Here is a 26,842-nt window from a genome sequence, read left to right as displayed (position 1 = left end):
AAAAAGTTTATAAAACCCACAAAATTGATCCAGGTTTGAAGCCGAGGGCAGATTTGGAATTCTCACATCAATAGCAATCCAAAATTGTATTGAACATATTGTTTTCAACAATTTTTACAGTAGAGAAAGTTCTTTTCATACAATGGAGTTTTTGATAAATCAGCTTCTTGGGCGGCCCAACATTACCCGCTTTTAGACACTACCCACTATATGTACACATACATACTTGCTTTCAGTACGCTAACTGACTTCAAAATTATATAAAACCCCAACTGATGTATCATCATGATTTTGTTTTTCCTTTCAAAAGAATTAAAATCGATCAATGCAAAAAAAATAAAACAAGTTACATTATTTGGTATGTGTATATCAATTTCATTCAGGAAAACAATCAAATGATAATCAAATTTCATGAGAAAAAAAAACCTCAATTATTCTACAAACACATTTAAAAGATTGATGATTTCAAAACAAAAAGAAAAAACCAAAAAACCAACCCAAAAACAAAACCAACTGGATTTCTTCATTCATTTCTTCATTCATTTCTTCATTTCGGTTTTGATGTTTTATTTTGACAAGTTTCATATGCAAAAAGGATTTCATCTTTCCATCTTTGAGCTGATTCACTTGGATCTTCAAATTTGAAGGTTTTTCCATTCGACTGAAAAAACAAAACACACACGAATTGATCATTAAGCTCAAGAAACGAAGAAGAAAAAAAGATGTAGAAAAGAAGCAGAAGGAGAAGGAGAAGGAAGAATCAAGCTTCACGAACGGTTTTCACTTCAAATGTGTTACAACTAATCAAATCAACTTGTTTAAATAAAAAATAATCTAATCCTTTCTTATCAATTTGATTCTGATCAATCTGATTCTGATTCCTATGATTTCCAATTTGATCCTGATTTCTATCAATCTGATTCGGATTCCGAGTTCGATTAATTAGATCTTGATCATTTCGAGTTTCATCAACTTCAATTTGATTTCCAAGTAAAGGTAATTCTCTAAACAAGATCTCAATTTCAATCTTGACCATCAATTTATTCAAATCTTCCGAAACAAATAACAATCTAGGAAAATCAGTTAAGACTAATGTATAATTCATTTTACCTTCTTTCTTCTTTTTCATCTTCTTGGTCCGTTTAAATAATCTTTGAAATATTTTAGGTTTGCTTTCTTCACTTGTGCTGCTCTCTTTAATGAATGTTTTGGTTTTTTCCTTCATCGGACTGGTTGAATAGATCATCAATTCATTTGGTAAGAAAACTTCTGGCCTGTGTTGTTTCGGTATGGTGTGGTGTGAAGTATAGTATAATTTGGGTTTTGGTTTTTTTGATATCACTTTTGGTATGGTTTTTTTTGCATGTGCGTATGAGTAAGTGTATTTGATGAATTCCTAAATCAGTCAGTGTTTTTTTGTCCTCCCTAGTTTATCTAGAGAAGAATTTAATAAATAAAGAAAAAAAGGACGAACCGGTTTTTTAGGATTGGTTTGGTGGTTTGGTTTGGTTTTCGAGTACGATGAAAGTCGGAAAATGACGATTTGTAAAAAAGAAGATTGGAGTAAGATCAATTAAAACCAAATTATCAATAAAAAAATAAACGCAAGGTTTTCATTGGAAAAACTTGATGAATAATCAAAAAAAAAGAAAATCATGAGATGTACCAAGTAGAACCCACTTCCGGACCACCATCACTTCCACTACTCTCTCCAGCAGCATCCCCAGCAGCAGCAACGCCAGCTTTCCTATTCCCATGACTTCCTCCAAGCCACGCTTTCTTTGTTGCACTAAGTGAACTTTCTAATCTACTTTTCCTTCTATCCAACTTTTTCTCGACCTTTAAATCTCCACCTTTCCTACCTTCATTATCCACTTCAATCTTATTCATAACCCTTTCCCCTTCCGCTCCTTCTTCTTCTGGTTCTTCTGGTTCATGATGATGTTCTTCTCTGCCTTCTTCTTCTTCTAGATTATTTCCTCTAAGATCAGGAGAAACATTCACAGAAACTGGTAAGGGAGGTAAAGTTAAAAAATCTTCAATCTTAACTTGGTTTGAGGTTAAAGATTTATTCAAACTAGCTTTCACAATCCCAGTTTCAAATTTAGGTACATCACCAATCCAAATCGAATTCCAATCTAAACCAAAAAAGAACCCATGTGATTTAATTTCGCTTAAACTTAATCTTTCTTTTGGTTCGATTAATAGAATCTTTTCTATTAGATCTCTTCCGATTGATGGAAATTCAGGTAAGAATTCGTAGTCCAAGTTGGTAATTTTTTGAAATGTTAAATATTCACTTCTAGTTCTGAATGGTGGGGTTCCTGATAACATTTGAAAAATTATACATCCATATGCCCATAGATCTGAACTAGAATTTCGTAAGAAAAAAGATCAGATTAAGATCTATGTAGAATAACAAGATAATCATCGGGAAAAACTTACCTTTTGGTGGTAGTCTTGTGAAGTAGAAGTTCGGGGCTTACATATTCCGCTGTACCTACAAATGAATTTGATCTCTCTTAATTGAGAACCAAAGGAATAAAATCCAAAACATAGAGAGTTTTAGTTGAATTGATTACAAAATGAAACACATGAAAAAAAGACTAACGAGGTTCAGTAGATGATTCTTCTTCAGGTTTCAAGATCTTTGCACTACCGAAATCAGCAATCTTAATTCTCATATGACTATCTAATAAAATACTATTAAAGAACCCATCCCAAAAGAAAAAATCAAAAACATTAAATTTTAACATCTTGTGTTAAATTCTTTTTGGAAGTTCGAAAATTGAGAAAAGTTGAAGACTTACTTTTCTGGTTTTAGATCACGATGGATCACTCCACGTGAATGCATATGATCTATTGCATCTAGAATTTCAGCAGCATAAAATATCGTACAATCTAATGATAATGAACCGTACTATCAGCAAAAGAAAAGAAAAAAAGGAAAAGAAGTCAGAATAAGACTGATTATCAATCGAAGATGTTTGTGATGGGTAATGAAAGAAAAAAATCCAATCCGAATTACAATCACTCACATCTTTGATGACTTTTAAAATCTCACCATTAGCAGCATACTCTAAAACGAAATCTAAAAGTCAAACCAATCCCAAATCAGTTTAAAACTCACTTCCAGAACCTTTCAAAAAAATTAAACTAAAAAAAACTCTGATTCTTACATAATGAAAAATCGTCTTGAAAAGTAGCAAACAGTTTAATACAACCAGGATGATGATGTAATAAATTAAGCGTATCTCTCTCAACTGTAACATATTTCGTTTTCTTTTCTTTTTGAATATGACGTTTATCTAAAACTTTAATGGCATATTGTTCTATGATCGAATTGGGTTTGGTTTTGTCGATTGCTTGGTATACTGTTGAATAAGATCCTTCTCCTAAAATTTCTCCAATCTTTTTTGAATCGAAAAATCAAAGGTTAGGAATTCGAAAGATTGGACTTCAGGTTTAAAGAAAAGTCGAAAAGATTCACTCACATGATAATCTTTGATTGTCTTACGAGTTTGTTTTTGGGTTTGGGTTGAGGTAGATGCTGAGGTTGAAGATGATGAAGAAGGGAGTTGATATGAAATTGAGCTTAAGATTGAATGAGTATCGATAGAAGGACTGTTCCTTATCATAAGAGAAGGAGAAGCTGAAGGTAAAGGAGAATTGATTAAAGATGGTGAAGTGATTGAAGGTGGTAAAGGATTATGATCAGATTGTAGAATCGAAAGGTTTGCGATCGGAGGGAATTGATAAGAAGTCAAACTAGAACTGATCAAAGTTTCAGTATAGTGTTCGGTTGGAGTTGGTACGATGATAGTTTGATTTTGAGATGGTGTTTGAGAAGGTCTTCTAGAGGGTCTTTTGATGGGTACTGCTTGTACACTTGAAGTTGATCTTGCTGAGCTTGCGCTACTGATAGTTGATGATGAGTTGATGTGATGGTCATAGTGTTCTGATGAAGGAGTGGTTAAATGAGTGGGTGATGTTAAAGTGTGATGAAGTTCAGTTTGGATTGAGTTGATTGTTGGTCTGCTTGGTTTGGATTCGATTTCTTCTCTTGACCGTTCTTGCTGAGCTTCAAGTTCTACTGAGTCATCCTTGGAATTCATTCTGATAGTTCTTTGGCTTACCTTCTTGGTTCTTTGCTGTTCTTTGCTTTGGTCTCTTCGTTGTCCTTCATCATCGTCCTGATCCCCTCATAATCCCATATCCCATAGCCACCTTCATAAACACATAATCACGTGTGAATCGCTCCAGACAGGTTTACCGTTTAACGGTAGGGCTAGAGCCTAGAAGAAGGTCTATCAGGTGTTCTCTGTGATTTGGCCAAAATTGAATACAGAACTGATGGTGCGGATGAGCCCCAGATTTTCAAAGTCATGGGACTTCAAAGAAATTTCAGACCCCATCCTGTTCACCCATCAACACGCGCCCACCACCTGACTTGTTGGTTGATCTCAATTGTGTCTTAGGGTGTGGTTTAAATATTTAGGGAAATGATTAAAGAAAGTTTATAATTCCTTCAAAGTGAAGCTTGCTTACAAGCCTTGTCAATCTTGCAGTGCCAGTTGAATCACTTGGTATCTCCATTTTTGATGAAAAAGTAATGAATAATTAAAAGGCATTTCATGATTTAATTGTCAGTTTTTATGAACCAATGTTGTGATGGAATGAGATAGAACAAATACAATTTGAAATCAATCACATCTATCTTTTAATCTCAAGCAATTGATTCATATATTGAGATAACTGTGATGTGATGATTGATTAAATGTGCAAGAGGTGAGAATACCAATTCGTTCAAATATCTTCAGTGATCAATCTTAAAAAATTCTCAAATTGTTTATAAATTTGAAAATCAATGAAAAATAAAATCAAAACCAATAAAGAAATTACAAGTGAAATTGAAGTTTTAGGTAAGAAACCAAAATAAACCGCTTCGATTAGTACATCTAGATCGATTGATTTCGTCAAAGAATCATGGTTAGATTCAATCAAGATTAATAAACGGTTAAGTTGATGATAAGATGAATTGATATCTATATGATCTGATGCACTCCAACTTGTACGAACAGTATATGTTTTAATATTATGAAGTGAGAGATGATTTGAAATGGATGTGAAGTGTTGAAGAAATGAATTTGGTGAAAATGGATTGCTTTGAGGTTTAGGGGTGGTGATATGATTTAGGTGAAGACAAAACGATTTGGTGATTGAATGATTGATTAAATCTGTTGTGATATGAATCCAACCTGGAACCGAAAAGAATTCATCGAAGTCAGAACTAAGGAAGAAGAAAAACGAACGGATTTTTAGATTTGTTTGTTTAGTAACTCTTTTAAAGAATGTTTGATGGAGAGAGACTTACCATTCTTGGTTTAAGAAAGGTGGAATTAAGTTTTTAATTTTTATAATTTCAGTGTTTGATTGAACGAAAGAAATGATGATGGTAAGAAGAATGATAAGAATCTTGATGGATGTTTTTAAAGAAATCATCTTTTTACATTGCTTGCTTGAATAGTTTGAAGTAAGTGATCGATCAAGATTCTAATTTCTCACTCAACGATAGAGGTCGGTACTTGTATATATGTAAATTAAGACCTCGCGAGGGACTCAGAGTGAGTAAGGTTAAGCAAGGCCCTCTTCCGACGCGACCACGTTGAGAATCAGAACGATCCTTCGAAGAACTTAGGTGAACAGACACCTTAATCAAATCAAGATTGATCAATACGAAGACTAAACAAATACATTTGACATTGCCAATTTCCACTGATTCAGAACAATCAGAGTAGTGAAACTTTTGATGAGAAACTACTAAAGTTGGGACAAGATTGTCATAGGCGTACAAAAAAATAAATTGGTATGATGATGGCTATGAAGAAAGCAAGCCGAGTTCAAAATTTGGCCAGGAGAATGCATAGAAGAGTCTTCTCGAGGAAAGAAATCCTTGCATGTTATAATAAGGTCTGCGTTCACGTTCACCTATAGCCCTCTTGAACTTGTCACAAACGTCAATAACAACAAACGGTTCCACATAGTTCGCAGGGTTTATTGAAACCGGGTCCACCACGGGGAACCATTTGGGAGGCACGAGTTTTGAGAGGTCTTGAGGTAGTCCGATTTGTTTTGTGTAGACGGGTATCATATCAATCAGTCAAATGATGTAGGAGAGTAGAGTGACGAGAGTTGATGCTCATAACATTCACTTACGATCTCTTTTCAATGATGGGACTAAATTCTACAAATCGACGTTGTAGGACTTCACGAGTGAAACTGAAATCAAGCAAGTCATGCGTTAGGCAAGGTTTCTGAGAGCGGTTGCACCAACACAGAGAAATATGCCAAGGCTATCCTCACGTTTGGTCATCTTGGACCGGGCTGCCGGAGGTTGTGGCTGTAATAATAGATAGAGAACTGAGTAACATCGAGTGCGAATGGAGGTATGGTGGATGAATTCACTGACCTGCTAGAACAGCAGCAATGACAATTTTGAAGAAAAGCATGGCAAGTTCTTTCAATTGTTGAAGAATGAGACAGGTTTGATGAGATATTTTAAGATGTAAGGTCTGGACTCTGGAGGAGACTGACAAGTTTTGGTGTGAGAGGGAATGAACGACATGTCGAAAAATGTCAGAGAAAGTTGGAAGTGACAGCAGGACCCAGGAAAGCTCCTGTAGATGTTGGTGTCGAAAATTCCGACCTTAAGGGATTGCCAGTACGGGTGACTCCCAAAAAATCCTCAGATTCCGACATTTTTCGACACCTACATCCCTCACCGGGAAAACTCATAAGCCCGGCCCGGCCCGGCCCGGCATAGTACCGGGGCTGACGTACAAACAGCCCTGTTTGCAGCTCTCAGAAGCACGAAGCAGGAAGATTTCCTTATAGCAAGATAAAAAAACAACTTTTAGAGCATGTAGACAAGGATAAACAATTGTTATTCAACTACGTAGGCAGAGATGAAATGAAAATAGAAACATGTATTGAGAGACGTGATATAAAATAAAAGTAAAAGTAAAAACAAAAGATTCACGATTCATCTTCTTGATGGACTGTCGATTTCAACTTGTTTCTTTCTTGATTGTGACGTTGAATGAGCATGTCAATGTTGATACTTCGCAACATCTCACGGATGATTCTAGGAATGGAATAACATCCTTGATGGAACCAATAAGGCACGTTTGGTTCCAAAGCCCATGGGGACTTAGCAAGGGTTAAGAGTAGACCTTAAGAGCCTGTACGCAACATCTCCCACGGAGAATTTGATACAGCACCCAAAGGGAAAATTCACCACAACAATTTTCACTCTGCAAACACCCTTCGGCCTAAGTCACATTCTCATCAATACACGCTCAATAGTGCTACATTCATATCAATTTCAAAGATAAGAAGCAAGATTAAGAAGAATTGAAAACATAGAAAAAATTTTCTCTAGGCACAAGATGAGCGGTACAAATGAAGAACTGGCCGCAAGACTGGAATTGGCAGAAGAAAATGTGGCCCAAATCACTCGATCAACCTCAGCAGCGACAGGGGTCCTGCCAGGCCCCGCACTTGCACCAGCAAGCAGAGGAAATGGTAACAAGAAGACGACCGGGAAAGGAGCAAACGTCGAAAACGTTATCTTGGAAGAAGAAGAAGGCGAAGAAGACGGAGAACCCATTGACTACGATCTTCTCTTAGACGGAGAACTGATTGAATCCGATGCTGACAACGAATCATACCGACCAGAGGTAGAACCAAAAGGAAAAGAGAGAGCTAGATCTGAAACCGAAGACCGTTCATCAATGGGTAAGTCAGAAGAAACAAAGTCATACCTCCCCACCACCAATCAATCAATCCCTACCTCGAAACATTTCATCTTCATCAGTCATCTTGAATCACACGAAATTTTGCATACACCCGAACACATTCTCCACGGGGCAAATCTTGAAGTTTCTGACGAGTAAGACCAAAGGTCTGAAAGCAGGGTCCTGGGTGACATGCCACGTTGATAGTAATCAAGAGTTGGCGAGCTTAATTGCTAGAAAGCCACGCAGTGGCGGCCATGTCAAAAAGACCGCTGGCGGATTCGCATATTGAATCGATCACGTTAAGTGATGGCTATGTTGATCAGTAGACAACCTCTAGCGAAGCCAGAAATGGTGGATGCGTAGGAGGGAACGCAGTTAGCTCCAGTTATAGTCGTCAAAATAGAGGAGTGACATGAATGACTAACACACTGGGTAATTTCTGACCTTTCCAGACGACGGTGACGTCATGATACGGATGCAAGCAGAGATAGATGACCTATACTCAGCAGGGAAGGTGACTCAAGGAGCAGCGCTATTGGCATACTTCAGTGACACGTTCCTACGTGAGCCACGAGGGCGAACATCTAGAGGGCCAACCCCAGGCCTGAGCAAAGCGAGAAATCCCCTACAGACACAACGGGGCACACCTCCACCAAAAGCTCCCCATCACGGGAACCCCACGATGTCCACGCGCCCTTCACCCCCTCCACCACCACAACCTCTTCCCGCGCCCCCACCAGTGGCACCACGACGGAGTCCCTATACGTTGATCCAAGAAGATCTTTCAGACGCGACGTCCGAGGCACCGAGGATGCAAACGTCTATACAACGTACCTTGCCGCAACGAGCCATCATCCAAGCTCGCCAAGAACCAAACCGTAGAGACGACTCCTCATCACCGCCTCGTAGACACCGACGGGACAGATCGGTTACGCCCCCGCACACTCAGCCACCACGCCACGATCCCAGAAATGATGTTCGACCATCTAGAGCAGAAGTCGAAGGCGGGAGGACGGCAGAGAAGAACACCGACCAAAATGGGCAAAATGACTCTCCAACAGCAGCCCCGGCAAGATCGGAAGAAGAACTGGCAAAAGCCATGCTAGAATCGGGTAGAGGCCGGATGGTTCTGTCAAACGGCGACGTAATAGAAAATGGTCGAAGAATCTTAAACAACGACGCCGAACAAATGGAGAAGATTCTCACCCCATTGTCCCAAGTTCTGCAAGTGTGGATGAAAACATTTAAAGCATACATACCGTTAACAGTCTTCAACAAACGGTGGTTACGTGACAATCAAAAGGAGTGGGAAATCAAGGAACCCCTAACGGAAGCAAAGATATTGAAAGGTGGTGCGAACGTGAAGGCGTACGGAGGAAAACCCCCACCGGATGAACTCCTGATGCAGTTTGAACAATGGCTGGATAGTATGAAGTTATTCGTTAGATACGTAGAAGAGGCAGGTTGGATCACCCAAGCATCAAGGTTCAAGTCACACATGGACATAGTGATGGACTTACGGGAAAATATTGGATGGATGGTAGCTCTTAGGTACTGCAGACAAATCCGGCAAGGCGTGATGAGGATCACGGTTGATCAGAAGATATGTAACATATCGAAAGTCCAGACACGAATCCTAGAAGAAGTGAAGTTAGTGTGTGACAACATGGGGGAGAGAGCGTATCAGACGAACCCTTACGCAGCGGGTGGCCCAAAAGAGCACATCGACCCAGACACGGGACTTCCAAGAACATCCACGTCGACGTCAGGTGCCGCAAAGAAGGCAAACGTACCGGTGTAGAACTTATAACCCAACAAGGGTTATACAGAGCTGGAAGAGGATAATCTACTAATAAAATGACTAGTAGAAGTTGTCTAAGGACTGCTCTTCTAAAACAACACAATCAGAAAGAGCTCTGTTGTATTGAGTACTGATAAGGCACCAGAGAAACATAACTTCACACGTAATTTTAACTTCAAAAGCACACTTTGTATTACTATCAACACTGCTATAGTGTTATTCCCAATTGATAACTGAAAAAAAATAAGCAATATCTGATTGATATTATTCCCAATAAGTCTTTATGACTATAAAACTAAAGTAAATTTCTCTTTATAACTGTAATAAAGGGCGTATTTAAGTGAACAGGTACTATTAAAATAAGTTTATGATGATAAACAAAATAATAATGGCGTAAATGATAAAGAAAAAAAAAGGGGAACAACAGTCCCAAAACCCTCTCAAAGTATATATAACAATGTACTAGAACTTTTACAATGGTCAACAGCCTCAAAACCAATCAAATCCGCCCAAAATTCCCTAAAAACCCTATGATGACGCAATGTAATGGTTTTGTTACTAATAAATGATGTAATTTTCACAGCTAAAAGTGATCAATGACGCAATAATATGATGTACAGCACTTCTTATGATGAATACAGGTGATTTTTTCCTTGTAAACTAGCTGAAAACCAATTTTTGAGATTACGAATTTTTTCAGATGTGCTCCAATTTTTGATTACTAAAGTGCATCTTGTAGTCCACGTGTTACTGATCATTTCTGACACCTACATGACCTACTTCTGATGAGTGATGAGTAAGATATTGAGTTGTGAAGTTAAGGTTTTTAGTGTTACATATGACTTGTGACTGTAAATTCGAGATTCACACCAATTCTTTATTTGCCTTATAACTTTTTACACACACCTCCTTTACTAATGATTTAAAGTTTGTACATTATGTAATCCACTCTTCTGCGTTGAATGAGCCATCTACCAACCTATTCTGACGTCATTTGACATATATAATTAGCTGAAAACCTCCATTTTCCACGAATTTCACCCATTTTCTTCACTTTTCACAGCTACTACTAAGCCTTTCTTGCTCATGTAATATTACATCATCATCTATAGCCTTAAAAATCCCGGAAAATCCTCTTGGCAACCTTAAATTCCATCACTACCACTATTACACAACCAAACTACACGTGTACCTCTTGTTTACCAACTTCGAAAAAGTGCTTTCTTCCTAATAACTTCTGTTTCTACTTATCAACCTTGAAGATTAAAATTTTCATAGTATCATATAATGTTGTTCTTTCATATTCTAACCTCATAATACCCATAACTTTATTTTTACTAACCTAAAAACCATTTTCCAACCTTTATACCTATAATTTCGAATTTTTCTTATGTTTTTCTTTCTTTCTTTTTGTAATAAATTTGTAAGTAAACTATAATGATCTTAATATATAATGTGAAATAAAATAATGTAATGTTGACCTAATGACCAATACATAAGCCTACAAGAGCTTCAATTGATCAAAAACCTCCATTTCGAATTTTCTTTCCTGCTGAATCCTGCTAATAAACTGGTAAACTGGTAATTGTGAATTTTTTAATTGATCCCATAAATTGATCACCACACCGGAAGCCACAACATCTGATTCTGATCGCAAACCAAAACGGAAGTGGCTGCCCGACGACGTTTGGGAAGCTAAGAAGAAGGCGGAGAAGGCTGCCAGGAGTACGAAGAAAGAAGACTGGAGCAAAGCAGCCGGCCGGTATGCTGATCGCGGTAGTTGGAGAGACGAGAAGAAACGTGAGCGTAGTCGTAGCCGTAGCCAAGAAAGAGGTAGTGGATACAAGTACGGAGGGGGGAGAGGAGGAAAAGGGAGATACTAGTGAGTATTGTGTCATGATTGACGATTCAAATTCAGAAGCTGTGAAATGGAATAGAAACACACCAGACACATTCCTTGAGACTTGAGACGCGTCCAGACCACATGAGTCCAACATGAGTGGTGTGACTATGATTCAAGTAAGAATTGAGCCTTGACTGAAATATTGAACGTTCCCCTCCCACGTGCTTAGCGAAACACCAGGTAATCCAGCTATCCACAAAGCTATTCCAGAGAAGTTAGTAAGATGGCCATCGCGAGTAAGGTGCGAAATGAATATCAAAAAATGGATAGAAGAACTGAGGAAAGCGGGCATACTCGATGAATTCTGGCACGTGATCAAAGGTTTTGAGAATGGCTTTGATCAAGGGATCCCAGAAGTGCCAATCAACGGAATGAAGTTCTATTGTCCACCTAACCATTCCTCAGCCGCCGAAGCAAGGGAGGAAATAGAAACAAGCTTGAGAGAGGAAATAAAAGCGGGGAGGATGTATGGACCCTTTACAAAAGAGGAAGCTTACGAGAAGCTAGGTTTCTTTCGTTCCAGCCCACTCGGCGCCGTCACAAACGGAGATGGCTCCCTTAGGCCGATTAACGATCTCTCGTTTCCAAGAAGAGACTCATATATAACGTCAGTAAACGCAAAAGTGGATAAAGACGATTTTATTACCTCATGGGACGACTTTGAAAGGGTAGCCGCGTTCTTCTTATCAACCAAAGGTGAACTATTGCTCGGGATCTTTGACTGGGCCAAAGCCTACAGACAAATCCCAACATTGCTGTCACAATGGCCCTTCTTGATGATTCTCGACTTCAACGGCGATGTGATATTGGACACAAGAGTAACTTTCGGAGGTGTTGCTGGATGCGGTACGTTCGGTATGGCCGCGGACGCTTGGAAACGAGTGGTGCTAGCAAAGTTTGGATTTACGGCCGGGTTCCGGTGGGTCGATGACACTTTATTCATAAAACCGAACGACGGTAGCAATAGCGCGACCATGAAAGACATCGCTGCCCTCAGTGAATTGATGGGAGTAGTAACCAACACAAAGAAGTGGCGCGAATTCGATTCGACACAAAAACATCTTGGGTTCCTGTGGGACGGTAAAAACAAGACAGTCAGTATACCAAAAGACAAGCGAGAGGAACGACTCAGACAAATAGACAACTTCTACCAGGCGAAAGCAGTGAGGTTCAAGGAAGTAGAGAAACTGGCTGGGAGGTTGGCGCACATGATGCTAGTATACCCACAACTAAAGTGTTACTGCATGGCGATATACAGATGGATGGCAGAGTGGGTACACAGATCAGCCCTACGCGACATTCCAGACGAAGTGAGGGAGGATCTGAAGGTCTGGAGACTTACACTGATAGAGGCCGATCCGAGACGGTTGATACCACATAAAGGAGTAAGGAACGTCGCGTGGGTGGGCGACGCTTCGACATCTTATGGAATTGGAATCATAATTGGCAAGAGGTGGGCCAGATTCAGGCTGAGAAGAGGATGGGATCTCCCAGACGAAAACGGCGACCGCCGAGAGATCGCGTGGGCCGAAACGGTGGCCGCACGCTTAGGTCTGTTGATGCTAACAAAGCTGGTTGACGTACGGGGGTACGAGTTCTTGATGTTGACAGATAACGCGGTGACTGAAGCAGCAGTGAGGAACGGGAAGTCGAGAAACTTGTTAGTGAACAGGGAGTGGATGAAAATCCAGAAAGAGCTCATAACACTAGACTGCAGGATAAAACAAAAACGAGTCATTTCGGAGGATAATGCGGCAGATAAATTGTCAAGAGGAGAAGACTCATCTAAAAAATGGTATGATGAGGTTTCGGTGGAAGTACCCCATGACCTGAGAGCCTTCCTGAAACAGGAGTGAAATGCAATGAAACATCATTTGACCGCACATGAATCGGACTTGCGAAGCGTGAAGACAGAGTGAGATTGACCTGAGACACACGGAGATCAAACCCCGCGCCGGGTACAAAAAGGTTAGATGAGCCCAACGAAGTCGTACAACCCACACGGGTACTAACGAACTCACTCGCAACACTCCAAGATCGCAAGTTACCTCGTAGTAGAACCCAGACGCGCCATAAGATGAAGAGGTTACCAAAACACTTCAAAGCAGCGAAGGAGACGGCAGGACCGGCAGGCAGACACGTCGCCCTGAGCGGATGGGCCGGGACAACCTTAAGCGGCTATTCCAGCGGAATGTCAAAATTCATAGAATTCAAGATCAAAACCACAGGAGAATTCAACGAAAACGACCCAATCAGCAATGAAGAAATTTATGAGTTCATAGCGTGGGCTGGAGAGTCGAAAGTGGGAAAAGCAAACGGACCAAAGAGAGCAATAGCCGCAGTCACGATTAAGAAATATTTAGATGGCATCCGAGCATGGCACATCATAAAACACCTATCAAAACCATCCGCAGATAAGGACGTAGTGTCAGTTTTGTTAAATGCAACAAAGAGGAACGAAGAAGAGAAAGAATTAGTTACCGAGAAACAACCGATAATGATCCGACAATTGTTTGAACTCTTCAAGTACGCTGCATGTAAAACCGACGAGCTAGAATTGGTGGCATCAATAGTGGTGATAGCTTTCTGGGGGATGGCCCGACTAGGAGAGCTATTGAGGCATTCAAAAGAGGATGGCGCGATCTTAAGGAGGCACGTTGAATTTGGAGAAAGAGACGGCAAACGTTTCGCTCGATTGCATCTACGGAAGGCAAAGACAGCTGCCCCGGGAGAAATTCAAATAATACACCTACAACAGCAGAGGAACGTGTTAGATCCGGTGTCAGCTCTAGAAAGGGTGTTGCGACTGAACGAGGTGGGTGATAGGGACGACTTACTGTTCGCCACACGAGGTCCAGAAGGCATATGCCCAATGAAAAAACCGAGATTCATAAAACTAGTGGAAGAGTGCTGGGGAAGATCAGGAGTAGGCAGATGGTCTGGACACTCTTTTCGAGTAGGAGGTGCGTCGATAAGGTACAATCTGGGCACACCAGTGAAGAAAATCGCAAAGCTAGGTAGATGGAAATCTTTAGCTTACTTACAATATTTCAAGGTATACTCGGAGGAGGAGATTGAAGATACAATAAAGTTCTTACAAGCGATAGAAGAGGACTGACGTTTCAATGAATAGAACCTTGCTGCATGCGTAGTTCAGTTGAACAGATTGAACTGAAACCTAACTGAGTGCCACGCGATGATCACCCAAATAGCGGAACTTTAATTATGGCAACAACTGTAAATCAATTAAAGTAGAACTTCTCGGTGTTAAGGGAGAGCTCCTGGAAGGCTAGGCACCGCGAACGTTCGGTGGCCCAGGTGAAGGGATTCAAGGAGCCGATGGAAAAACCCCTCGAACAAAAAAGGGGGGGGCGGGCTGGCAGGTGAGAGCCCAGTCAGAAGAATCTTCCTTGGTTCGAAGGAACCAATTGGTTTCTCAGAACCAAAGGGAGACGGCTGGGCTCCGCCGCTACCGCAAACAACATCTATCTGACATGAGGTAAGAGATGTTTTCCGGGCGTAAAGATTCTCAGAATCAGTTTGAGGAAGTCACCTCAACAAGAATTGAGAGTGTAACTCTCAATGAAACACAGCTCACAATATTGAGCGCAACTCGCAGCTATATGAGGAATGGGTTCCTCAAGTAATGCGAAGTTTGAGCCGTCAGAAGGCTTGAAGACATAGATGATGTCAGGGGCGTCGAGGAGGGCATAGACCCAGGTATTAGGATCGTCGTCTTTGGTAGCCATTGCCACTGGAGACCCTGGTTGATAGTATAAGACTTGTACGCCGATGTGCGATAACTTCTTTCTTGATGTAGCACTCGTAATAAAGGCGTGTTTTCCTGCCACATATTCATAGACAACTATTGTCCGCGCAAGATATAACGTCTGAGTCACATAAAACATCAGCAACAGGCTACTATACTTTCAAAAAAAGATGAAATACTTACGTTGTTCTTGATAAAGATGATGATTTTACCCGGCTCAATTGGGTTTTCAACCCCAATAGAGCCCCCATCAAATAACTGCTGCATATCCACAGCTCGATCTTTGGTGGTGTTTGTGATGATACCCGCCAGATTCATCTTGACGTGCATGTTCCACCGGTGTCGACGTGCAGCACCAGCTGGGGTTCCAGAGAAACTCTTCATGAAGACCGCGATAGCTTTTGAGCATACGCTAGGTTTCATGCTGCCATCATTTATAGTCGATGTCAGCCTGAGTCTTAAAAGGGTGTTCTTTTAAGGATTCAGAGGTGAATAAAACAGACTTACGTAGTTAGTCTGGCAGGCTTTGTTACGATGAGGTTGGTTATCGAGGTAAATTCTAGCCTATGTATAAAACAAGTTAGTCGTTGAAGATAAGTTTTCAAACAAGTTATCTTAACTTGGAGGGAGGTACTCACTAATTGTTCAACAATCAGAGGTCTTCTGCGAAATAGTCTCGTGAACTATTCCTAGGGCTATCTATTTCTACGAGGTCGTTTGATAAGTGAATTATCAAACTAACACGATCTACAAAAATGTTAGATAAGGTGGTAATGGTTTGTCGAGGATGGTCTTAAATTCGTTAAGCGTTGATTTACTACTTTAGGTATTTCGAAAGGTTAAAAAGATCTTTGTTAAACAAACAAAAGAAGCAAATAGGAGAGACAACAATAGTGCTTGTTAAATCTAATCTAAATGTATTGAGCTGGTTTGGTTTTCAAAGTTTTTATAGCTGTGAAATTCTAAATTGTAATGGTGCGGTTAAGATATAAGATGCCTCTTCTCTTCTACGCAAAAGGAGAGGTTTATTTATACTCGTTTGTTGCTTTACACTGTTACTCCGAAATCCTAGTTATTCAGTAGTCGTTATGAAACGGGTTCAGGTGGTTTCAGTCTTGGCTAGTCAGGGTTCGAATGGTCCTGACTGGTGATTTCATTTGTGGCTTCTACCCAGTTGGGTTTTGAGATAAGGGTCTATTACCTAACCTGGGTATTGTTAGGGAATGATACCCTAGATTGGTAATTATCGGTCGATATCGACGGTTTTATCATTCTTCTTTTATGTTTCGTTATGTTTAAGGGTCTTTTGTTGTTTCACTCTTGAAACTTGAGTGGGAGGTGTGATCTCTCGAAGCTCCTTAGGTAGTTTCGAGAAGGAATTTTTTATTGTTCTTTTTTGTATATATTTTTATAGGGTTTTTCTTGTATGGTGAGTGTATCATGTCTTCCTAGGGAGTGTTGATTCTACTCTCTGGGTTGACAGTCGAATTGAGCTCTAGTCGTAGATTATCACCGTTGGTCAGCATTCTATCATTGCCTTTGTTCTTTGCTACTTGACTATTGTGCTGTTTTCGTAATTCGATTATGTTCTTGACATGAAGTCGGTCATTATCAATCAGGCAAAACGTAGCTTCTTTTCCCAATCCAGAAACAAGACCATTTGGATTCTGAGGCTCATCTGTTTTGTAAGAGATGATCAGTCAGTTTATGGACCAAATTTGATGCTAAAACAAAACATACCACTCGAGTTGAGAAGGTTTGAAATGGACATCGCAGAGTTCTGGACCACTTCACCCTCAAACGTCTCGGGTACTTGATCCAGCATGACACTGAGAGCATTCTGCTCTTTTGTCAATGTTGCAGCCGTTTCAAAAGCCACATTTTCAGGAATTCACCATGTTCATAGCTATAGTTGATCTCGTAATCTTTTGCAGCACTAGTCAAAACATCTGAAAAATTGAGACGTTCATCAGCTCTACAATCAAAAGCTATTGATATTAGAATTTTTCAGGGCAACATACCTGGAGAGTGTTCTTGAGCGTTATGTACAGTGGAGCCAAGGATTTCTTCAACTTCGTTGTCTGAATTGTTGAGCTTGATCACAACCATTCCACAGAATTCAGCTAAACTCATAGCTCGTTTCTTAGCGATGGACAGGTCTTCTGATATCTCCTTATTCGAAGGAAAATCACGCAAATGATCGAGGTTATCAGCATTATCTTCATGAAGATCGATCTGGTACCCTGCATGCACATGTTCGGAAGGTGGAATCTTGATCCTCCCACTCATGATGCTCTTGACAACTGCAATGATTTTGGGCATCATGAGACGGGCATCGAGAACACTAAAGTTTGGAGAGATGATTCTCATCCACCCAAATATATGTTCGCATGCTTCGGTTCCATGTTTCCATGGACAGAACGGGAAATCTGGATAGTACTCTCGATGTGAGATTATTAACGCTATCAATGATTCAGCCAGAGTCGAAAAGATCTTGAAGCTTGCGTGAGAGCTTCCGTTGAGGTGAAAGCTCATTAAACCATCGGTATCTGACTGACGCTGTAGAAGGTGTGCTTTCCACATTCGGAGGAAGAAAGCGGCTGTCCATGCAGATCGAATTCGCTCCCGATGATTCATTGTCTTGTTCAACCATGCATCACATAGCTCGCCAATGATGAACAGATAAATGGTTAAGCCAGAACAGTCCGGTCGAGCCAGAGTTGTGGCAACTGTTTGATAGCAGAAGGTCCTCAATGCACGTCCGTCGTCTTGTTTATCGCAGTCAAACACATCTTTCGCAAGGAGCGGGCTATTAGGTGTTTGTAGAACCTGGGAGAGGTCTTGAAGAGAGACAGTGAATTTTCCAATCGTTATCAAGCGGGACCCTGATCATAATTGATTAGCACCAGTCTTCCTAGCGTGCTTAGGGTCCTGTAAAGTAACGATTGGGCAAGGTGGATTTCCAAAAAGAGGGACTTTGATGTTGACTTCAAGATTTTCATTCGAATATGTTAAAAATCGAGTTGACATTTGGTTGAGCTTTGCCTGCGCAGCCAGCTCATTGGCAGCTCCATCCGCACCAATCGACAAGACATCGATCCCAGAAGCCCGACTCATTTGAATGACTGTATTGTGAAGTACTGCAATATCATCTGCTCCTTTGTCAGATTTACTAGCTAACAATGCAACAACTAGTGTTGGAATATTGGGAAGAGGAACCTGGAGGGTATAAGCCCGGATCTAGTGGATAACAGATATGATGAATTAGTGTATGGAATTGAATAAGTATGTGGATAAAGACTTACTTTGGAGCATAAATTATTTTTGCTTTTGATATTCTGAAGTAATTCTTGCAGTTGATCCGGGCTATTAAAGGGTATGTCGCCTCCTTGGGCTCCCACAATGAAACCGCGATGGTGTCGAAGAGTCTGGACACAAACCGTTTGATCTGAGGCAACCGCAACAGGTCCTGAATATCCAAGCTCAGCAAGTATTGCAGCCGCACGATCAAAATTGCCTTGAGCCATTCCATCCTCTATCTCGGTCTTGCTTTTTGCCCGATCCATTCGTTGACACCGTAGTGTTTTACCGACAAAGTTCTTGGTGATGAGTTTAAGAGCACTCTTGCTCATAGCACCCAAAGTCGTGAGGCAATCGTTGAGATGAGCGTCAATCCGCATCCCCCGGAGTGACTTTCCTGCCTCCTCACGCTCAGCGCGTACAGCACATCCCATGATCATACCTTTCATTGCTTCACGGTTCTCAAAAAATCCGTCCTTAGCCAAAATCGAAAGGTGATAGAGAAATTCACCAAAGTCGCCATTGGTTGATGATTCGAGAGACTTTTGAAGAACCCTTAGCTCTGAGTGCTTTCTCAGGAGGCCATTGAACTTATCCATGCACATCAGATAGTTTGGTATGTATTTGATTTTATCGCCGTCGGCATATTCTCGGTTGATAGCTTGTGTCAAGCTGGTAAGAGCTTTTAAAGCTAGGCATTCATCGCAAGGTGTTATAGGGTCATTTTTGTGGCGTTTGTAAGTCTTCTTGCAAGATTTCGAGTGAATAGCATTGCGTTCCGCATTTTGCTTAACCTCCCAGATTGCTCGTGCGTCCATTGTCGAGATAAGTTGAGACTTTTGTGAACTAGTAAGATCGTTCTCTTTGAGATCAGGCCCAAAGAGTTCTTGCCGAATTTGATGTTGGATGATACCGCGAAAGACACTGCAAGTGCTTTCCATCAATTGAGAGATCAAATATGTCGCACGAGGTCTGGTCCAGGTTTCATCGGTCAGACCGGGGCAGACAGTGTCGATTAAGTTCTTGTTGACAGGTTGGAGAGCTGGGTCTTTGGTAAAATACGAGCTCAAGACCGTGTTTGTTCTCAGTGTAGCAGTTGCTTTCTTACACATACCTGGTGGTACAAAAACATCAAGCACGTCAGCCCAGGCTTAACAAATATTCACAAGATGGGCAAAAAGAGTGCTTACCACTTTGCCAGTGCACTTGTGCGCTTTCAATTCTTCCTCGATGAAGAATGACTGGTGCTGAACCGCAGTGGCACTTTAAAACCTTTCCCTTTGCGTGCTTCTCAACTTTACAACGCGTGCAAGGCTGGTTCAGTTTGGAAAGAGAGCATAAAGATGTAGGATCACTTTTTTTCTTTTGTTCTTTTTTTTGTTTATCGGGTTTACTGGTGGTGCTTTTGATAAAGATGACTTCGTTATCATCATCAGTTGCCTCTTCATCAGATGAGATCGTAATTGGATTTGTGTTCGGGGTCAAGGTAGATTTGCTGGCTAGATTATGTTGACGTTTTGCAGGAGGCTTCGGTTCGTGGGCAACTGCGACGTTGAGATCGGATGTTGGGTTGGAAACCATTCGGCGTTTGACTCCGTTCGAGGGTTTTTTTGCGGATTGAGCTGGTTCAGGAAGAGATCCTCCAAGTGCTGATACACGCGAATTGATAATCAACAAACCTGTTTACTTGTATGATTGAGGGAGAACAAAAAAGCTTACCCTTAACTTTATCAACAATTCTCTTGAATTTGAGCTTGATCAACCTGTCTGATGCAGAATCAAACTTTCCCTTTTTATGTAGCCGTTGTTTCTTTTCTTCCGCTGACTCCCACGTCGGGTGCTTACGAGCCTTATTAACAAAACCCACGACCAAAGCAATGCCGTTGGAGCCTTTTAAGATGTTCTTGTGACCATCGTCTCGTCCAAATAAAGCGTCGAGTGATTTATTGACTGATATCCATATTCCTTCCTCCGCATCTTCCTCCGACATACGAGGTGGTTGCGAGAACGTCTTATAAATCTGATCGGCGTATGTAGCTTCGGGTATCATTGGGGATGCTTCAACCAGGCGTAAAGCCTCTTCCATGACGTCTTCAAGCAGCGGCATTTTAATTGAATGGTGAGTTTCAAGCTTGAACGTTGATTGTGATTGATGGTGTGTGCTAATTATGGTGGTAAACTGATATTACGTTGGAGTTTGGGAGAGTTCGGGCGGTGAGAAAGGGTGAGAAGTACTGTTCATCGGATATCTTGTGACATCTCACAAGGGCTTTCACACTTTGCTGCCTCTCTCAGGCAGACCTAACCCTAAAATCTATGTGAAAGAGGCCAAAATTCTGCCGTAAATCCACCCAATTCCGACATCTTTCGACACCTACATTCTGGCAAAAACGGCCAATTCCGACATTTTTCAACACCTACCTAGGTCGAATTTCGGGGTAAATTCCGACATTTTTCGACACCAACCTCCGCAGGAGCTTTCCTGGGTCCTGTGACAGCCGTTCTGAGAACCATTGGTAACTTTTGAGGTGATGGGTGAGAATTTTGTACCATATAAATCAAGTGATCTTAATTGGTGGTACAATATGCTCGTGATAGACTTGATGGGATTGCGTTGCGATTGAAATTTGAAGTCAAACCTGATGATTGATGCGATTGTAATGGAGTTCTATTGAATCCACAAATCAATGAAAGTGCTTGAGTGGGTGCACTCATCTTTGGCTATTGATATGTGAGTCTTGCCTATAAAACATCAAGATATCAACATGTCAGTATCATGAGATCAGAATCACACAGTCAGAAATCAATCGACGTTGGCACAAAGTGTTAACACAGTGGAATCTGTGAAAGGGGCAAGTGACACCTGGCAAAGAGAAACACGCGCAAGCTACTCAAAGAAGAGGTGCAACAAAATGCAACTCGACAGATTTCCCCAATGAGTCTGGACAAAGCAAAGTAATCCAGAAATCTTTCTTTCCCTCCATTTTGTTATCCCCCAGATCTAAAATTCTTTATCATCAGTAAAAATTGTTAGCGAAAAAATCTTATAAAAAATTATTTCACTATTATCTTAGTTATCGTAGTTCTCTTAGTCCTCTCTCAAAAATCTTAAATTAATTAGTACATCTTAGTTATCGTTATAATTTTTTATTTAGTCTAAAAATCATGCAAAATGACCAACCTCTTTCGACCGAAGAAATTAATACCGCTAATAATGCAGCGACTATTTATAAAAAACTCGATCAGATCCTTTTCGACTATGATAAGTCGGGGGGTAGTAGACTCATATCCTTGCGAGTCTTACGAGGCCTTTTCGCAGAAATCGTACCCTTCAAGCAAGATCACATACTGCACTGGATTTATAATTTTTCAGTCTTTGCCAGAGCAGCGGTGGAGCTCGACACCAGAGCCGGCCGACCAATCCACAAGATGGTCGGAGACAACCACATCTGGCCTAATACGGTCCAAGGATTTATGGAAGCGGAGCCAGCCATCCTTAGCTCAGCTGTACCCATTGGCGAACCGATCGAAGGTGCTCTCCATTTCTCTGTGTCAGAAGAAAAGCTCCAGGAGATTGCCAAAGCTTCATCAGCGGCGAGACACGGTGGAGTCCCAGTGTCATCTTCTAGTGAGCACAAGGGGAAAGGACGACGTTCGAGGAGCCCTCGAAAATCAAAAAGTCCACGTAGATCTAAAAGCCCGCGCAGGTCAAAAAGTCCTCGACGCTCAAGTAGGCGGTCGAGTCGCGAAGCACGACAACGATATAGCCGCGATCCGCAGCGACGTTCTAGTCCAGAACCTCATCGTCGGGCTAGTCCAGAACCCAATCGACGTCGCTCAAGAAGTCCTCCTAGAAGGATATTTGCTGCGACACATCAATACGGCTCATCCCCAGTTCCTTACGAAAGCAATCACAGGCGGGGTAGGAGTCCAGCGAGATCCGGAAGACGATCCCCAAGTCCGCGACATAATGACAGACGGGATCCTAGTCCTCGACCCTCGAGCAGCTATCGACGAACTTCTCCCCCTCGCAGAGAGTTTGACTCTCCTCCTCGCAGGGAATTCAATCACACTTCGTCAGGCAGAAGGGCAAGATTTGAAGATTCACCTCAAAGAAACTCAAACCCTTCCCTGCTCGATAGGATCGACTCTTCCATATTCAACAGAGTCAATCACAAACCCCCTCCACCTCGAGGTAGCGGAAAAAGACGTGCTAGATCTCCATCACCAGAGGACAATACTAGTAGCACACTTTTCGAAAAAGCTTTTCAGAAATTCGTTAAATCTTCTACTAAATCAACCAAAAAATTGGCGTTTCAAGAAGCGGAGGACGAGCCGCAAGACAGGATCAAGGATCCAATTGCTAAAGAAATCAAGCGCATCAAATATGAATACAAGGAAGATATCAAGAATTCTATCAACCTATTTGAAGCGTCCTCAGTCAAACCTGATCTCTGGCCTACATCACAAATTAAGGATCTCCTCGAGTACAACTTTGTGGATCTCAAAAAAGTCTATGTCGAAATTTACGGGAAGCCAGGAGCTATCAAAACTATTAAAATCAACGAAGCAAAGGATTTGGAATTTGATGAGAAGATCAAGGGTACTCCCATCCTTGACAAAACTCACTGGCAACATCTCATTGCCCTACTCAGCTCAGCTTTTCAAGCAGCTTTCCCTCCAGCAAAGGAAAATGCAAAGAATTACTTTGAGTACATACTTCACTTGGCTAGCAACCCTTCGACTGGCATCCACTGGATGGATGTTCGAGATTTTGATTCGGCTATGCGCCTTCAATTCTCTCGTCTACCCTGGATTGCCTTTGGCGATTGGAAGAACGACAACCTTGACTATCTCAAAACAAAGGTCCTCTACAGCAAAATCAGTCGTATTGGGGAAGGATCTGAGATTATTAAGTCGTCATCCAGGAGCGAACCCAAAGCTTCAGGTTCAAAATCATCCTCGAAATCATGGTCAAAGCCCAAATCGAGACCAGAGCCGAAACAACCAAAATCTAGACTCAACTTTCCGTACGACGTCAAACCTGCGGGAAATTGGAAGTTTTCTGATCAGCCTTGCAATAATTGGAATTATAACATTTGCCAGAAGCCCGACGGTGACTGCATCAGAAGGCATCACATATGCAACAAAGTGGGATGCGATGCCGATCATCGAGGAATCATCGCGCACGTATAAACCGAATTCTAGGAAATTTTTAAGAGGATTAGAGATTGAAGAAGAAGCCCAACATTTCTCTGCATCAGTCAATTTCTCAGTCGACGCCGAACCTCTCCCTTCAGCTCCCCCAATCTCAGAAGACCCTTTAGCAGCTTACGCAATAAAAAATAGCCCACACTTATTTAAAATAATATGCCCAATCAAAGCATCAAGAATTAGAATGCTCACGTCTTCACACCCCAATCAACCATTTGTCGACTCCATCATCAAGGGGATCACAGAAGGTTTCTGGCCCATGTGTCCCCTCCCGTCAGAAGAGACAGTTCAACATGAAAATCATATCAGAACAGAAGAAGGTCTCGAAATCATTAGGAAAACTAGAGATAAAGAAGTAAAGCTAGGCAGATATTCAGAAGGGTTTCATTCTCCGTTCAGAGGAATGAAAACGGCTCCTTTATGCTTGGCGACAAACAAGAACTCGGGGAAGACGAGGATGTGCACGAACATGAGTTACGGAAACCCATCACCGAATGATCTCATTGATAGAAATCAAATTAGAATAAAATTAGATTCTATTGCATCTTTCATACCTTCTCTTCTCCATCTTCGACAGTCCAAAGACTTGCCATCTGTCAAAAACACAAAATCCTTATGGACACGAAAAAGAAGAGCAAGACAAAAAAGAACAACCATCTGGAAATCGGATGTAGACTCCGCATTTCGAATTCTCGGCATGCATCAGCAGTGGCAACTCCGGCAAGCAATCAGAATCGACGGAATGAACTACATCGACAGATGTGTAAACTTTGGATGTGCAAGCTCGCCAAAGATTTGGTGTAGCTTCTTCTCTCTCATACTGTGGATAGCGTATTTCGAGCTGGGCATCGAAGGTTTAAATTCATATATGGACGATTCATGGGGAGCATGTTACTCAGAAGAGATGGTGTCCTTTAAAGCTCACATAATCCCATTAAATCAAGCAAAATTCCTGTCTCTCTTCGACTTTCTCGGCATTCCATGGGCATGGGAGAAGCAGCTCTGGGGCGAAAAGCTAGAAATCATCGGCCATTTGATTGATTCAGATACGATGGTAATCTCACTAGAGGAAGAGAAGAAAACAGCCCTAGTCTCTCAACTTTGTCTGTTCGCCAATTCAATTTCCCAACCTTTAATAGAATGGCAAAGATTGACGGGATGGGCGAACTGGGCCCTCAACACATTTCCACTCGGTCTTTGGGCTCTGCAATCTTCCTGGGACAAGATAGCCGGGAAAAACCTGCGAAACGCTCATGTGCCACTCAATAAATCTACCAAAGAAGATCTTTCGTGGTTAGCTGACGGGTTAGAAAAATGGAACGGACGCCAAATCATGGAATCATTTCATTGGGAACTCCAAGAGGCCGAGTTGGTATTCTTCTGCGACGCATGCCCTACGGGCATTGGCATTTGGAACCCTCAGACAAACGAAACGTGGGACCTCTACTTCCCACCGCCGGCTCGCGACAACTACTGGGCAGAGTTGATGGCAGTCGTCATGGCGATCGACATAGCAATCACCACAACAGCCAAGAAGATTTTGATTTTCTCCGACAACGAATCAGTGTGCTACCTGTTCGGATCCCACTCACCAACTGACCTGACTCGGGTTCTGTTCAGGCACGCAGTTACCAGAATGTTAGAACACTCACTCAATATCGTAGTAAGGCACGTAGCAGGTGAAAGGAACGTCATAGCCGACGCTTTATCAAGACAGAAAATAATCTCTCACGAGGGAGCGCCGCCATCTCGAGTCCACTTAACCCTCCCATCCATCCCAAAAAGTCTAGACGGCGGCATCCGACGCTCTAAATAGACAAATTCTAATTTTCAATCTTCGATTACCTGTTCATAAGTTCGACTATTCAAGTTATAAAACATTAAATCACTAAAAAATATTTTGTTCTGAAGATTACATTCCAAAATGCCTACTAAAAAGTTTTCAACCCAAGAGTTATCGTTTGAGGAAAGAGAAGCAATGAACGCTTCGGACCGAAACCAATGCCTAGAACCTTCCTCGAAATCAAAATACGACTGCGGCGTCCGTCGATTTATCGCTTTCTGCAAAAGCCAAAAAATAGAACACCCGATCCCATCAGAAATTAATCTAGCCCACTTCATATCAGTCGTCGGACGAGAGATCAAACCCGGAACGATGAAAACGTATCTAACTGGCATCGTTAGGCATTACAAGCAAGAGTTTCCGGATATCGTAGCAATAAGAAGTGGAGATATAATCAAGGACTCCATCACAGGCTGCGAGAAGCAATTTTCCGAGCCTGGAAAACAAGCACCTCCATTCACACTTTTAGATTTAGAGATTGCATCACATCGATATAACACCACATTCGACGATCTTTTATTCAACCTCATTTTAGCACTCGGGTTCGCGGCATTACATTGTCTCGGCGAACTAGTCACCCCCGATGTCATCGCTTTTCGAAATACCAGAAAATCGATCCGAAGATCTTCAGTTAAAATCTCTCTCAGAGGCGAAGCCGCATCATACACCCTCCCATATCATAAAGCCGACAGAAAGTTCAAAAGCACTCCGGTGGTCGTAGTACAACGCGAAAACAGCCACCTGTGCCCAGTCAAAACACTGGTCAGATACATTAACATGCGAGACAAACTCTTCCCAGCCCAACTCCTTCTTCTAGTCAAGGAAGACGGCATACTCCCGACCCGAACTTGGTTCATGGATCGCCTTACATCAATTTTCGGCAACGACAGAACCGGTCATTCCCTTCGAGCAGGAGGCGCGACAGCTTTAGCTCAAGCCGGCATGCCTATGAAGAGCATCCAAGCAATTGGCAGGTGGTCTGGTGACTCATACGCTCTGTATGTCAGAAACCACCCAATACTCAATATGCGCAAGGCAGTGGAGCATATGCCACAGATTGGACTCACAATGGGCGAGCATATACAATTCCCAGGAAATGCTCCCGTGCGTCATTTCAAATACCAACCTACCTTTGCTCAATCTGATCTGGCTCTCTTTTATACAGTCATTGTATGAAAGTCACAGGTCTTGGTTTCAAAGGGTCGCATCGGAA

At 41.7% G+C, this 26,842-nt stretch overlaps 4 protein-coding genes across 4 annotated transcripts; 1 reads left to right on the top strand and 3 right to left on the bottom strand.

Annotated features, from left to right (window-relative positions):
• Positions 1-380: 380 nt before the first annotated feature.
• Positions 381-4,115, bottom strand: MELLADRAFT_116842 (uncharacterized protein; the record flags this gene model as incomplete). Its single annotated transcript, XM_007411251.1, has 10 exons — positions 381-661; positions 776-1,274; positions 1,667-2,371; positions 2,446-2,500; positions 2,612-2,703; positions 2,811-2,920; positions 3,039-3,091; positions 3,180-3,411; positions 3,495-3,550; positions 3,776-4,115. 10 exons carry the CDS (start codon positions 4,113-4,115, stop codon positions 548-550), a joined length of 2,256 nt encoding a protein of 751 aa, XP_007411313.1.
• A 1,902-nt stretch (positions 4,116-6,017) lies between these two features.
• Positions 6,018-6,509, bottom strand: MELLADRAFT_124538 (uncharacterized protein; the record flags this gene model as incomplete). The annotated part of the gene is made up of 4 exons (XM_007411250.1): positions 6,018-6,111; positions 6,217-6,279; positions 6,364-6,400; positions 6,470-6,509. The coding sequence occupies 4 exons, from the start codon at positions 6,507-6,509 to the stop codon at positions 6,018-6,020; spliced, it is 234 nt and encodes a 77-aa protein (XP_007411312.1).
• A 10,211-nt stretch (positions 6,510-16,720) lies between these two features.
• Positions 16,721-18,838, bottom strand: MELLADRAFT_88084 (uncharacterized protein; the record flags this gene model as incomplete). The annotated part of the gene is made up of 6 exons (XM_007411249.1): positions 16,721-16,950; positions 17,013-17,117; positions 17,168-17,221; positions 17,294-18,112; positions 18,179-18,512; positions 18,578-18,838. The coding sequence occupies 6 exons, from the start codon at positions 18,836-18,838 to the stop codon at positions 16,721-16,723; spliced, it is 1,803 nt and encodes a 600-aa protein (XP_007411311.1).
• Positions 18,839-21,737: 2,899 nt separating this feature from the next.
• Positions 21,738-25,602, top strand: MELLADRAFT_88083 (uncharacterized protein; the record flags this gene model as incomplete). Its single annotated transcript, XM_007411284.1, has 2 exons — positions 21,738-23,632; positions 23,682-25,602. 2 exons carry the CDS (start codon positions 21,738-21,740, stop codon positions 25,600-25,602), a joined length of 3,816 nt encoding a protein of 1,271 aa, XP_007411346.1.
• Between the last annotated feature and the right edge of the window lie 1,240 nt (positions 25,603-26,842).

Source organism: Melampsora larici-populina (genome assembly GCF_000204055.1).
Source record: "Melampsora larici-populina 98AG31 unplaced genomic scaffold MELLAscaffold_24, whole genome shotgun sequence".
NCBI classification, from domain to species: Eukaryota; Fungi; Basidiomycota; class Pucciniomycetes; order Pucciniales; family Melampsoraceae; genus Melampsora; species Melampsora laricis-populina.
Note: the sequence above shows the minus strand (reverse complement) of the source record. Positions and strands in the feature narration are given on the sequence as shown.